Genomic DNA, 15,411 nt, shown 5'->3' with positions numbered 1-15,411 from the left:
GCCCTCTTCATGTACGGTCGGAAGGTTTCCCATACTTGTCAACAGGTGCAAAACAAACTTTTTGGGACTATCTTGCTTTGTTTTTCACGAATGTTGTCAATAAAAGCATGCCTGCGCAAGCGACAAACACGGCACTACTGTAGCGGCGTGCTATCAAGTGACAGCTTCGGCTGATATAGTTGGTAGGCAGAGCTCGCCGGTGCTTGCGATCCAGCTCCACCTCATCATAGAGCACTTGACCTGGCACTTATTTTGCACCTATGCCTGTGAAATGCTCTCGCGCTACGGCTCCAGATCTCGGCAGTGGTTTATAGAATGCGTGCAATTTCGGGCTAACCTTATTCTATTAGTCACTATATTGTGTCTAAAACAAACTGTAGCCGATTTTTGTGCCGCTGCGAGCATTGATTCATGCGAACACCTCGGTCGGGGTTATCAGACTGGTGAAGAACAGGCCCGTTGAAGGTGCCTTCAATGTAGCAAGCAACATTAGGCACATTCTGCAGTGTGCTTGATTGTGTCTGTTGGATCCCTCCCGCCATTGGATGACAATTTCCAGGCAGTTAGTTGTTCATTTGGCATCCAATCCACTGCTGGTTCAAGCAGGATGCAGGATTGTACCGTGTATCTCCTATACTTATATTGGAGTCACAATCACCGCTCGTGCTGTCACTTTCCTTAGCGCTTTGCATACTTGTGCGCTTGCAAGTGAAAGCAAATACTCTTCAGTGTGCCTTTTTCTTTCTTCGCCTGCGCTCGATCTGGTGGTATACTTTCTTCCTCCTTTAGTCACCCTTTTCCCCAGTGCAGAATAGCCAGCCAGATATTCCTGTTTAGTTAACCTGTCCTTTTATTCTTCGTTCTCTCTGTAGGCGGTCGCATAGCACAGCACAAGGCGTGCGGGCGTCAGCCAAGCTATGCCAAGTGCTGGCAGTCTGCGTCTGTATGCTGCTGCCACAGTTAAGCGCGACGTCATGCACATTATGGGGCAGCCCCGTGTGGGCTGGCTTGTGGCTGGTGCGCGCTCATGAAACTCAGAAAATACAGCCATCCACAAAAAGATATGTGCTATGATTGCTCTGTATCAAAATAATTGTCTTCAAAGTGCAGTACTGATGTGTTCAGTTTTCTTTTTTTTTTCTTCAAAATTTAATTCCGTATTTCTTTAAATAAAACTCTCGGCATTATGTCATATCTGTGCGAAATTTGAGCACAGTGAGACAGCAGTTCAGCCAGAAAAGCCATTTTAGTCGGGATTTATCTATGCAACATTTTGTGCCATTTTTACAATGTTTCTTGGTGCAAGAATTCAAGGGAATAACTGTTTTGTTGTGTTCACTTTCTGCTTACCAGTCTGACCAAGTTTCCAGGCTGGTCAAAGTACCGGGCATTGTGATCGCCGCCACTGGAATTAAGGCCAAGGCAACCAGCATCACTCTGCAGTGTCGTTCCTGTCGAGAGACTGTGCCCCACGTGCCAATCAGGCCTGGCCTTGAAGGCTATGCCATGCCACGCAGATGCAACAGGTGCAGTTACTGCAGGATTGCTGGGCTCTGTTGAAATGAGCTTGACAAAGCAGCCGTTGCAGAGAAAATGTTCTTCGGTATGAATACAGCTATGCTTGAATGCAGCCGGTGCATCACTCTTTTAAGTCAAGGTTTGTTAAGCTGAGTTCTTCAATAGGCTGATGAGTCAGGTGATTTTTTTATGATGGGGTGTTTTATGTTGCATGGGCCAGGTATGACCAAACAACGCCAAGAACATTAGGTGACCTTTGACTGGTTTCTTAGGTGCTTAATTCCTTTTTGCTCAGCTGTACTTAGGTGAACGTTTATCTCCAAAATTCCTTCAAGTTCATATCGACTGAAGCCTGCTGTGCATATATGGTGCTGCTGAAATGTGCTGGTGCATTAACAGAAATTTACTCCTGCAATATGCAGAAATGGAAAATAATATTTTTGTGGGGTGTGTGCACAGTGTATTACAATAGCATTTTCGTTTTGTACATCCAGCATCACTCCAATACAGCGTTTGCTAAATGAGCGCCACGTAACATAAACAAGGATGTTCTGAAACAGCCTTTCTCATTATTTTACAGTGATCGCGCGGGGCAGCCCAAGTGTCCTATCGATCCATTCTTCATTGTTCCCGACAAGTGCAAGTGTGTCGACTTCCAAGTGCTCAAGCTGCAGGAGGTCCCCGAAGAGGTGCCCTATGGCGAGATGCCTAGACACCTGCAGCTGTACTGTGAACGGTACGAGTTGTGTTGTGGTCACTCTTTATAATTGCTTGTATAAGATTCAACTTGCTGGCTTCAGTTTAAAGTCAGGGCAGCTTGTGTTGTTCTTGTCCACGGTGCAATTTCTGAATAGCTCAACGATGCCGGCTTTCTGCAGTGTCATTTTTATTTATACCGTATTAACCCTGCAATGCCCAAACACAGTTCCATGCCAAGGAACATTAGAGCAATTTGCTTGCCTTCATTCCTGACCTTGAAGAATGTGTTTGTACTGGAAAAAAACACTTAAATGTGTTTTGAAGTATAATTAGGTAAAACCTAATTAATACAGTAATTCATTAATTAGTAATTTGTTTTGCTGAAGCATCCACAACTGAAAACGCTCATCAGCATACCAAGAACGCTGCTATAGGCTGTGTGTTTGTTTGCCATGCCTAAATCAATATTTTAAGGTATCAAATTTAGGGTATCATATGTGATACATTGGGCATTACAGGGTTGACACTTACCGTGTCTCTTGAACTTACCTTCACCACAAATGTGTGCTTTTACCCTTCCAACAAGTTGAAGGCCTTGATGAGGACTTAAAAAATTTGACATAGGTAGACACTTATTGTTTAAAGCATGCATGTGACAATATTACAGTGGCATACCATGATGTACCTTAATTTGCATTGAATGAAGTTCGCAACTTGCTGTAATAGGTGGGAAAGTTACCCTTTTGCTTGTCATTGCCATTCGATGCTAACTAGCTCATCTTCCTGTGTGGCATTGTGTTATGTGCTTTGAAAGTGGGGTACTCTTTGAGGCTGCTCTAGCTCAACCACGGTGGCTCAGTGGCTATGTCATTCTGCTGCTAAGCACGAGGTTGTGGGTTTTACTCCCAGTCACATTGGCTATATTCCAGTGGGAGCACGATGCAAAAAAAAAAAAAAGAAAGAATGCTTCCATTTCATACAACGCGTGCATGTTACAGAACCCTAGGTGGTCATAATCAATCTAGAGCCCTACACTCCGAAATTCCCGTAGCCAACTGTGACGCTTCACAACGTTAAACCTCATAATTTGAATTGATTGAAACACCTCTGGCCTCTCTCTAGTCATGATTATATAACTCAACCTTCTAGATCGTTATTTATAAGTTGGCTTCACAACTTTTGGACAATACTTGTGGGTGAAAAAAAAATCACACGTTTTAATCAATATGGTGATTGTTACAGCTGATTGTACATAAGCATCTAATGAATGGGACTGCAGAATAGACGTTAAGTGGTCATTGATGCTTCTACTGTAATTCATGCTTGTTCGCTTGTTTTGATAGTCTATTGATTTAGATATTTGGATCGGTATGGTGGTGGTAATTTCTGACTGATTCTATGCTGTTCTGATGCTGCAGGTACCTCTGTGAACGTGTCGTGCCAGGCAACAGGATTACCGCCATTGGTGTCTACTCAATAAAGAAGACTGGGCATTCAACCAAGGTGGGCAGTTAGCTTGCAACCAGAGATCTGTTGGCATTGTGCTGAGCTAAATGATGTGCAGTTTGTTTGAGCTTATCTTGCATAATTTGTTCAACATTTGTGAATGAGGGAAACCTTAGCTTAGAGCCAATGTTTCGACAAGGGAACTCGTAATGGTCTTCATAAGAGCAACAACTGCCGTATTTACTAGTGTAAGACCTGCACTTTTTTTTCTCCAAATCTTGGCAAGGTGCGGCTCTTACACAAGTCGGACACTTGACTACACCTGCTAAAGACTGCAAATGATGTACAGAATAATGCGAACACTAGCAAAAGAGACATTTGTTCAAGATTCAGGACCACTGATCAAGTTCGCCTTCATTCTTCATTGCTCCTGCTTTCGATGTCGCTTAAGACAGTACTACCTAATCCTACCAGCTCACTGTAACTGGAGCTTAGTACCCATCGGCACACTCCCAAAGACGGTCCTCATCGGCTCCATCAATGTTGTTTCGGCAACTTTCAAACATTTAGCCATGGTATGAATTGATACACCAATCTTTTTATATATATAATTTTTTTTTTTCACAACATTGACCGCGAAAGGTGGGTGTGGGACTTAATCGAGTAAACACGGTACTACTTAGACAAGTCCTCTTGTGGAAACATTGGCTGAGGCTTCCTATGTTTGTCCACTCTTGGTCACATGAAGTCTGCATCACCCTGTTAATTTCATGTTTTCTTTTTGTTTAGATCGTTGGTATATTTGGCCCAGAAGGGTGCAAAACACAAATCATTGAAGGTTACATAGATGACAATTTCTATTTGATTTCGATTTAAATTCGATTTGAATTTTTATTTGATTGGGAACAAACTGAATTTCATACTGTATGAAGCTACCTGCAGTTGTGGCAATCACCCCTTTTCTTGCATATATTTTTAGATAGATAGGGTTCATTGCATCCTAAATGACAAGTTGCTGGCTTCTAAAGAACTGATGGGAGTCATGCCACACTTGAATATATTCAGAAAGGACCTCAAGAGAAGTCGAACATTGGCATCCGCGCTCCATACCTTCGAATCGTGGGCATTGCTGTGAACACAGAGGGCGCGGGTAGAGTTGGAGGCACAATGCTGACACCTGATGAGGAGGACATGTTTCGCCACCTGGCGAGCAGCCCCAACATCTACGAGCGCATTGCCAACAGCATTGCACCCTCCATCTATGGCTTTGCTGATGTGAAGAAGGCCATTGCTTGTCTGCTCTTCGGTGGCTCTGTGAAAAGGTGAGACGTTTCATTGAGCGATTTGCTTCTCTTTAAACTGGAAATTTAAGAAAAGCAAGCTTTGATATAGGAAGAGTGAGTGCTCCTTTAGAGCAAATTTTCCTGACTTTCAGCTGTGTGCTTGGAAGAAGCCCCAGTTTGGAGATGACAAACCTTTTTCGTAAAGATGGGACTCACTGTAATGGTGGAAAGCAATGCCATGTGGATTTATTGCAGCAGTATTGCATCAGGAGATATCCTTCTTTTAGATTTAAAGAATACCTTGGGAGATGTGATTTCCTTTGCCAGATTATATATAGTAAATGGTGATTCAGGCAAACACCGCAAAATAACAGCGCATTGTACCACACTGCTCCAAATGTGCATTTTGTTTACAACCCATTCCAGAACATCCATCATGTTTTCTCGGCTTTGTTCACAGTGTGAGGCCAGATGGTGCCTTGTGCAAACAGATTCATGCAAGGGCTGTCTGCAGCCGGGGAGAAAGGCTGAATAGTAGACTGTGCAAGCTGGTACTGGTTTGCACTTCAAGGGCAGCGCAACAACCTGCACAGAATAGTCCGGTTGTTCCATGCGTTTCTTTCGTCGTGTGTAGGTGTTCGCACTCCCTTCCCTTCAAACATGAGAAAGGCCTATTTCCAACACAAATAAACTACCTTATTTGCACAATTCTACCATGCCACCGATTGTAATGCGCATTTATATTACCTCTCAAATATAAAAAAAATAACTTGGTGCTGATTTTACCCTGCACATCAAGCAACGAAACCTGCGTCCATGCCTAGCATGTAGAAACCATTTTATGGAACATATAAAGGCACACAGACACATACACAGTGATGAATCTTAGTGGCTAGTTGCTATCGTAGTCCAACGACACCTCCTTTTCACTGTCTACCGACCACAGAAAGTCATCTTCAGTTCCATTTAATGCATTAGAAGTGCCATACTTCTTGAATGCTCGCGCAACTGCTGTCTGTGGGAGGGCATTCCACGCACCATGGACCTACCTTGCGATGTCTCCAAGCGTTGCTTTTTTCAGATGACCTGTTTGATGGCAGTGCGACTAGCTAGCTACCTTGCATTGATATTTTCTTTTTTTTTCAGTAAGAATCTGTTCTATTTTTTATTTTGAGTAGAATTACGATTTTGACGGACATGCAAATTTGAACACATCCTTTATTTAAAAAAAAGTGCGTGTTACAATCGTGCAAATACGGTATGTTGTTGGAAAGGTTATTGAATGTTTTTAGTGTGTTTGCCTCAGCATGTGACATTTTCCTGTACATTAGCAGCAAGCCTGAAGTGTCTTTCAAGCATCTTCTGCTCTTGTGCAAGACGATTCTGCCATCCTAGAATGTGGGGGATCTGTTGTGTAAGGTCTCGTACCCAGGGCGCCCAACTCAAATGATTCAACATTCTTGTTCAGGCTTCCAGATGGTCTGAGGCGGCGAGGTGACATCAACTTGCTTCTTCTTGGTGACCCAGGCACAGCCAAGAGTCAGCTGTTGAAGTTTGTGGAACGTGTGGCTCCAATTGCTGTAAGCATAGAAGAACTACTTAAGACTATTAAAATGAACTCTCTATAGTGATAGCTTGTGTGCCAGAAGCATGGGGTTTCGCAAAGTTAATTCATCAGCTGCTGTTATGGAAATGGCTCATACATATCACAGCCATTCCATAGTCCACGAATCCTGGACTGGGACAATGCAATGATTATATTCCGATTCTCTTGAGCCTCCATCATAGCTTGGTGGCTGTGTCATTGCGCTGCTGATCTTGAGGTCATGGTTTCGATCACGGCAGCCAGGGTTGATGGGGGTGAAATGCAAGAACACCCGTGGTGCTTAGATTTAGGTGCTCGTTAAAAGAATCCCAGGTGGTCAAAATTAATCCGTAGTTTACCGCTATGGTGTGCCTCATAATCAGATCATGGTGTTGGCTCATGAAAACCTCAGAATTAAATTTTAAAAGTCTTTACTCCAATTCTTTTTCTTTTCGCGCTTTGTCAGCAGCTCGAATGGCACTCCACTTTCGTTATTGACTGGATCGGCTAGTTGGGGGATGCAAGCTATGGATGCTAAGAAAGGAATAGAATCAAGCAAAAGAAATTGCTGCATTATACTGACCCTGTTTTATAAGCTGCATTCATGTCAACTAAAGAGCAGTCACTATTAGAAGGACGTGTACTCTTTAGAGCCGAAGGTTGACCCAAATATCTTTTTGTGTTCTTTTGCTGCAGGTTGGTGTAGAGCATTTATTTTTGCTTGATTGGACTCCTGTATCATCCCTGATTGATTTTTAGCCCTTGCTGTAATCACTGTGAACATGTCGTGAAATGCACTTCCTCGTTTTCTCAAGCAGCATTTCTGATGGTGTTCCAGGTTTAGAGTGGTGATATCTCTGGTTCTACTATATCACAAGAATTCATTTTTTTCTCTCAGAAAAGTAGGCGATCGGAGAGTGCAGCAGGGCTCTAGACTAATATGAAGAAATATTATTATAGAAATTCTCAAGAAGTAATGTTCTTGCTTTTGAAGTTTGACGTGATATAACTTTGGCCCAAGTCAGTCTAGAGCATTTATTTTTGTAGCACTGCAAACTATGATCATTGAACATCATTTTGATATGCCAGTCTCCTTCATAACAACCAGCTTTTCACAGAGAGGTCACCTCCAAACTAGTCCAACCAAAAAACAAATTTCTTATTTTAAAGGGCCCCTTCACCAGGTTGGGCTATTTTGAGCTGACAAGTGCAGTGCATACAGTGCGTGCCAACGATCGTGTCTGCTAAGTATTACATCCCTACGCACTGCGGAAAGAGCCTAAATTTCAAACTAAACACTGTTTGCCCTTCTTTTCGCGGGCGCCATGCTCTCAGCCGGAGAGTTGAGGTCTCACGAGCACTGGAGTCCACAGGCCTAGTGGTTCACGGTCTGCTCTGGTCGGCCCGGCCGGCTGACAGCTTGATGGCTCGGTCCCGCAACCCAACAGCTTGTCTTCAACGCCAGGTCCAGTGGCTGACCACCTCCTGTGGTTTCCCTGTGACTCGCCTTCCAACCCCGCGCTTTGCCCTTTTCTTCTGCTCTAGCCCTTGTGTCTTTCCAGGATTGGTGATCTTCGGAGCTCCGTGTTTTTCAATGATTGGTTCTTGGGAGCTCCGTGTTCTCCAATGACTGGTTCATTTTACCTTTATTTCTTATTTGTGCTGTGTGTTGTTGCACGTGGCGCTCTTTGACTTCGTCTCCTTTTGCTCAGCATGGGATTCACGTCCCCACATGCGCATTCTTTGTTGTGCTCTTTTCTTCTCGCCATCTACAGCACTGTGGTTTCGCGCACTACGCTTATCACAGAGGGTTGGAAGGGAGACTGAGGAAGGGGGCGACTAAGGTGTGCTGTGCAGGGTGCACAGAATAAGGGGGGTGTGGCAAAGTAGCTGGCATTCTTTTTTTTTCCCCTGAATTTTGCATCCTTTTCATTCGGGCGCATACACCCAGTACGCAGACGCAATTGTTATTGCCAATAATGCGGCATGGGAACATTGTAGTAAGTAGCTTATTTTACATTAGAAAAAGTTCACAGTGTAGCAGATGCTCATTGTTACATCTGAGTATTGTTAAAACTGGTAATGCTATAAGATACTTAGGGTAGCTTGTGTGGTTCTCGTGGTGAATACAAATGAAACAAGAAGATGCCGCTGAACATTATATACACACACATGTATTCATATACCCGTATATGCCCACATATACCCGTATATAGGATTTTCTTGGCACTTGAATATTTCTGAATTTTTTGGCACCTGGGTTCAACTGTAGTGTAGCAGCTTGCAGGGCAGTTCACCCAAGAATGCAAAGTGACGGTCACTGTGCCAAGTCTACATTGCCTCGTAATGCTCATGCAGGTGTACACTTCCGGCAAAGGTAGCAGTGCTGCTGGTCTGACAGCTTCGGTCATCAGGGACCCAGCTACTGTAAGTAATAAAAACCCGCCTTTTTTTGCCAACCAGTTGCATGGCTATTCGCTTGTCGGACATTTGCAGTGCACATCGTGCTAAATCATGGTGAATGGCGGACGTTTTTGCTGCAGCGGAACTTTGTCATGGAAGGTGGTGCCATGGTGTTGGCAGACGGGGGTGTTGTCTGCATCGACGAGTTTGACAAAATGCGAGAGGATGACCGAGTGGCCATTCACGAAGCCATGGAGCAACAGACCATCTCCATAGCCAAGGTCAGCAGTGCTTCAGACTTAAGCCTAATTGAACAAGGTCTTACAGGTCTAAATTTTAGCACCGAGCCTGAGAGCCTGCACTCCAGACTCTTGGCACTTGATGTAGTATTTGCTACTTTTGATACTTCATATTCACTTTCTCTGTCATTGTGAGATACTGCACATAGTGAATGCGATACTTGCCTTTGCTTTACAGGCTGGCATCACAACAACCCTTAATTCTCGCTGCTCGGTGCTCGCGGCAGCCAACAGCGTGTTTGGCCGCTGGGACGATTTGAAAGCAAACGAGAACATTGACTTTATGCCCACCATCCTTTCTCGTTTTGACATGATCTTCATCGTGAAGGACGTCCATGATGAGAAGAAAGACTCTGTATGTCTATTTCCTGCTCACCTGTTACTTTTGTTGCTTGCAGTTTGGCATCCAACCCTGATGCATAATTTAGTTAATGACAGAGCTCTTAAATCATACCAGGGCCAGTATTCTCAGTTCACTTTTGGGGACACAATCATTTTAGTGAGATTTTATGTGACTAACACAGTATGCATAAGCAATGATGGGTGACAGCAACCTTGGCACTGCGTGAAGACAGTCTGTTCGCCACTGTGTCAGTAAAATGTTGTTGCCCATCAATGCCAACACAACCGGTACTATACTTGTGGGCAACTTTGCTTGGCTATGAAGTGAAAGCTATGGGGGCAGAGTTTCTGCATAAGACTGTATTCATACACAATGTAGCCTGGGTGAGCTCAGCATCAGTTTCGGTTTCTCCAACCTTGCACAACTTCTTTACTTTAGTGAAGGCAAAGACAATTAACTTGGCGTGAATCGGTCGATGTTTATACCCATCCGATATGTACTGAGTTCTGAACAGCGAGCAATGCAGCCTGTGTCAGAGCCTCGAAGCAGCCATGTGACATTGGCATTGGTTAGGACTTGGGCATGCTATCGATGCGGGTGTCAGCAGAGCCGCCACAGCACTTATTTCGCTTACTTGTTTGTATATGTTGATGGTTGCAATTTCAAGATAGGTTCGCTTGGTTTCTGCGTCAATGCTCCAAACACTTGTTTTGTCGGCTTTGACAACCTTGTTGCTGAAGTTGATCAACAGCCTCTCAGGGAAGTTGATTGGCGGGACAGCAAACTATGAACACTCACCAGAAAATGCTGGCGTGATTTTGCCTTTGACAAACGCATGAAATGCATAAGACATGCGACGCTTTCGGGGGTGTGAAAACTTGAAATAGCAAATAAAAACGCAATAAAATACCAGCAGCTGACTGGTGAATGTTATGCATCATTTCAAATTAGGTGCTGTAAAAAAACAAAAAATATTGTTCAATACATGCACCAAATGGAGTGTGGCTTCTTAACCTAGGGCTTGGTTTCAAGGGCTCCTCAACATACTATGAAAATTGGAGCTACATAGTGGTGAGAATTAAATATGAGTAAAAATCGTGATTTATCGCATGTACAAAGAATCGAGGTCTCGTACTGCGATTGCGGAATAGACAGCTATCCAAGAAAGAAAAAAAAATTTAGGCAAACATTTTGTGCTGTTCCTTCCTTCCCTTTGATGACCTCAGCTTGTCATAAGTGATCAGCACTTTTGGCTTATGAAAAGCCATCATCATGGCTGTTATTGTATTAGATTTCCCACAACATAAATATTTATTTCTTGCTCCCACTTCTAAAAGAATTGTTAAATCTTTATTACATCAGTCGCGCTCACAAACCGTGTTTTTTCTCTTGAATGACTGTAGGCACTTGCCAAGCACGTGATTGGTATCCACATGAACGCCGAGCCAACTGCCGAAAAGACGCAGGAAGGCGAGCTGAGCTTGAGCACGCTCAAGAAGTACATCTCCTTTTGCCGAGAGTAAGTCTTTTTGCTCTGGCTTTTTCTTTGAATAGCTAAACCAATGTCTACTTTGAATCTGTAGGTTGTTGTAGTTATTCAAATATAGGGAGAGGTTTCTTCCCAGAATGTATAGCCTCCCCACTCCTCCCCGCTTTATATGCGAGGCTGATAGATTCAATCAAGCGCCGGTCCTGTCATTTGTGTTCTTCTTCTTGACCTCTGGTCTTCTGCGCCTTGCCTTTATTAATTCAAGCATGAACCAACTAGCCCAAGCAAGAGTTTTACTTGATAGATTCAGTTACTTTTTCAATATGGCGGCCGCAGCGCCACATTTCTGGGAAAAAAAGTTGTCTTGCAAATGCGAGTGAATCAGCTGAAATTCTTACAAAGTTTAGCAGTTTCAGAGATGGCAAGGTACTGAACATCTGCGCACTGCATTATGCTAAACATTATGCCAACGACTGCTCTTTGATGGAGGAAGAAGTGCAATAATGTACCCACAGACAGCAAAGAGTATACAGGGCATAGCATCTGTTGTTTCTTTATTGCGTTAGAGACCAACTAGCCCATCTCGCGCTTCTGTTGCAAGTTGCAAATGTGTTCTTTTGTCCAAGTGGTCATCGTAATGTTGTTCAGCATTGCCTTGTGTTTAGCTCTTGTTCATCTTGTGTGTAGTAATGGTGCTCATGTAAAGCAATGCGCTGAATGTGAGCCATTTGTAATCTTGGTCATGAATGACTGATTTGATTTTCTATAGCCCTATCTCAAGAAGCAAAGTTACAGTTGCAATACTTGACTCTTGCAGTAAGTGTGGGCCAAGGCTGTCTGCTGCTGCCGCAGAGAAGCTCAAGAATCGCTATGTCATGATGCGAAATGGAACTCGTGAACATGAGCAGGAGTCTGTCAAAAAGTCAAGCATACCCATCACCGTCAGGTATTGTCAGCATGCTCTCTACAGCTTCACCTTATTACAATTAGCTGTCCTAAGGAGGCTCTTACAATTGGGGAAAGTTTATTGCTAAGGCATTATCCGTGGTCATTTCCTCTTTTTCTCCTTTTTTTTAAACCTTTTTACTAACATGCAATGTGTGCATTGACACAATGGAAATATTTATGCAAGAAAAAAATAATTTATATTTACGGGGAAAGTTGTTTGCCTTGCTTAGTTCAGTTTCCCCAAGAAATCGTTTGCCTTCTACTTGTGTTTATTTGCAACAGTGGACTCTCAAACTTAGTGACAAACTGTAAACCTTGAAAGAGGCACTACAGGTGGAACAATTACCTGGCTGAAGTCTTATCCTGTTATGTCACCCCTACTCTAGTTAGTATTTTATTTGGAAATTGGGATGCAAATTAAGCTATGAATTCTTTTAACTAGCTTCTGACTATCAAGGCCAAAGAGCAGGATAAACGAAAATGACAATTACAAATGTGAATGGTACAGCATGTTTTGTGACCCACCGTCACCGTTTTCGGCATGAAGTGCCTCAGCCTTGGTAAGCGTAGGTGCGAGTTGTAAATGACTTTATTGATCCTAAGAACTACCAGGGAGAAAAGGGCAGCTGGCACTCTGGGATTTCGTGTCTGCTCATGTATGAGCATCAGGAGGACTAACTGTTGTGGTAGTCAGTCTTGCATACCGTAGAGACCCGTGGCCAGGGCAAGTAGTGATAGGAGCCCCAGCAGTGCTCCGAGCCACTGACACCACGCTGACTTTATCCAATCAAGCACAAGTGCTTCGTCCATTCACCCTTTTTCTTGACAGTGGATGACAATTCTTTTGGGGAACTTGTCTCCTTTCGGCAGAGTCTTTTATTTGAACACCACGTAGGGTGGTAGCTTGCGACCGTCTGCCATGCAGGACAACATTACGATCGCCTGCGTTTTCTTGTTTCCAATCGACCGAAAAGAAACTGGCCTGCAGCCTTTTTGCTGCACCGTTAGTGCCGAGGGCATCTCCAAATATACTGGCGCTTGATCATTGCCGATCTGGTCTAGCTGAATGTTACCCAACTTCGCAGTGAAAACATGTGATGCAGAAAAGCTCTTCATAGCTTTCTGGCAGCTTCTGCGATTTCAACGTGCGCCGACGCAAAGAAAATCAGCGCTCCACATAAAACTATATGCCCAGTGTTAACTTGCCTTGAAGTCCGTCTATGGAATACCTTTTTCTCTAGCGATCTCTCTTGCCTTTGCGTGCAGCAGCTCAATGTTGGCATTGAGGTGCGCAGCTCAATGTTGGCATTGAGGTGCGCAGCTTGTTGCTATTAAATGAAGTGCCAGGTCCAGTTCAACTTCAGGAAACACTCCATTCTTCGGTCCCCGGAAACTTCTTCTCAGGCCGCTGCACACAAAGAGGGCTTCTTTTTGCTTCCTCCAACCGTGAATGCTGTGCTTGTTCACCCCAAACTGCCGCCCTGCGGCACAGTTGCCGATGGTTTCGGCAGCTACGATTACTTTTCTTTGAAAAGTAGCTGAATACTGCTTTCGTGGTACTTGCATCATGCAAAGCGGGGCCGTTGCGGAGTCAGCATGGCCGACAAGTCCGCGTGGTTACAATAGTACCTGATGATAGCGCAAGAACCTGACGATCATAGCGCCGAGTAATGCTGAAATCATAACTGCGAATTTGGGCTGAAAATGTTGGAATGTGCATATAGTATGAGGCGGAAATTTCGCATGGCAAAATCTGCAAAAAACCTCGGACTATACATGGCTTCTTATGGTAATTTTTCAGTTAAATTTGTTCAGTGAAATTATGGAAAGCATAGGAAAGGCCCCGGCTCGCCCACATCAGTTGAAGGGAGTGTGGCGGAAGTCATGTAGTGTTTTTCGCAAATGAGCAGTGGGGCTGGTGTGCCAATCATCATTGCATAGCAACTGCATTCCTGATGCTCTTGCTGCTGCTCTCGGCCTCTCAAAAGTAAGATAACATTTTTGGCCCCTGCCTTTCCCGCAGTACATCCTGTTCGTGAGACAAGCTGACATTGGAGTGTGGTGTTCAAGTTTGAAAGTTGTGTTTTGGGTCTGTCTGTATGTGTGTCAGCCAGCAACGGACACTCAAGCAACAATGGTGTGTGTCTTTGTCGTCTTCTTCAATGTGCCATGGGAACGCACAGGAGAGCATCTGCTTCACTGAAACTGCAACAGAAGTTTCATAGGCTTTGTTTTGAAGCGCGTCGGCAGCACACACTTCCGGTGGCTCATAGCAATGCAAGTTCAAAACTCGCGCCTGTCTGCTCTGTTGCACTGATTGGAGGCGTAAAGGGAGATTGCACACCAACATGGCTGCACTTCCGGCTACAGAAACGTGACGTCAGGGCCTCTCCTATTTTGTTTCGTTCCTCCTTATATGAAACGCAACACATAAAGAAATGGTCTCCAATCCATACTGTGAAGGTGGTTGGACAGCAAAGCTGTAAATGACAACTACGAGTACCCATTGTGATGTAGGCTGAAATTATTCACGTGGCGACATCCATATGTATTTACCTAATTATTAGCCTAAGAAGTTTTGACGGAATGCAACTTTGCTTGCGCTGCTACCTCGCGCACCTACAAAGAGTGGACCAGGGAGAAGAGAAATTCGCCGCGCCTAGTAGGCACACTGCTCTTCAGGAGTCCTCACTATACATGGCCTTCCCATAGCACTGTAACAACACAAATCAGTTGCTAGACAAGTTCTTCCTTTATGTACAAAAATTTAGTTATGTCACACCTTGCTTTGTATGCTACAATCAAGCTGCTGTCGCTGTGGCAGATTGCATAACAGTAATCTTTACCAGGAAATGTATGCAGGGAGTGGGGGGGGGGGGGGGGTATGTGCTTCGCATTGCATGTAGGCACACGAACGCCTTATCATCAAATATGTGGTTCGGATGCTTGTTTTGAGCGTGTTCTTTACTGAAACATATGCTGTTCTGTATGTTGTATGCATGATTCCAAAGAATATATGCACTGTTCGCTTCAATTTGCCAAGTGCTTGTAGCCTCTGCCTTACGGGAGTATGAGCCATAGATTATGATAGTTTTCTGTTGACGTTATGCCATGAAGAAATCCCGGCATCCTAGCCATAGACAGCACCGCTGTAAAAAGAAAAGCACTTGTGTTCACCTTTCTTTCTATGTGTTTTGTCTTTTAGTGCTAATTTATGTAAGCATGTAGTACCATCATTTCTTCGAGCAGTGTGGGAGGCTTGACTAAAGTTTGCACGTGTTGTAAGAAGGCAGGTGGAGCTCAACCTTGTACTGCTCATCTGCTTTTTTCATCTGCCGCCATGCCCTATTGTGTGCATGTAGTGCTGCAGCCAGATAATTTACTCTTGTTGACACATC

General features: G+C 44.0%; 1 protein-coding gene across 1 annotated transcript in view; it reads left to right on the top strand.

The window, feature by feature from the left end:
- Positions 1-15,411, top strand: part of Mcm5 (Minichromosome maintenance 5) — a 28,160-nt gene that overhangs the window by 3,566 nt on the left and 9,183 nt on the right. The window contains exons 4-13 of the mRNA XM_075700249.1: positions 1,354-1,526; positions 2,099-2,254; positions 3,636-3,720; positions 4,729-4,985; positions 6,415-6,526; positions 8,890-8,958; positions 9,075-9,215; positions 9,412-9,588; positions 10,980-11,095; positions 11,883-12,011. Of these exons, the coding sequence (XP_075556364.1) occupies positions 1,354-1,526; positions 2,099-2,254; positions 3,636-3,720; positions 4,729-4,985; positions 6,415-6,526; positions 8,890-8,958; positions 9,075-9,215; positions 9,412-9,588; positions 10,980-11,095; positions 11,883-12,011 (1,415 nt within the window). The remainder of the gene's footprint in view (positions 1-1,353; positions 1,527-2,098; positions 2,255-3,635; positions 3,721-4,728; positions 4,986-6,414; positions 6,527-8,889; positions 8,959-9,074; positions 9,216-9,411; positions 9,589-10,979; positions 11,096-11,882; positions 12,012-15,411) is intronic.

Source organism: Dermacentor variabilis, chromosome 7 (assembly GCF_050947875.1).
Source record: "Dermacentor variabilis isolate Ectoservices chromosome 7, ASM5094787v1, whole genome shotgun sequence".
Taxonomy (NCBI): Eukaryota; Metazoa; Arthropoda; class Arachnida; order Ixodida; family Ixodidae; genus Dermacentor; species Dermacentor variabilis.
This window is presented reverse-complemented; position numbering and strand designations above follow the sequence as displayed.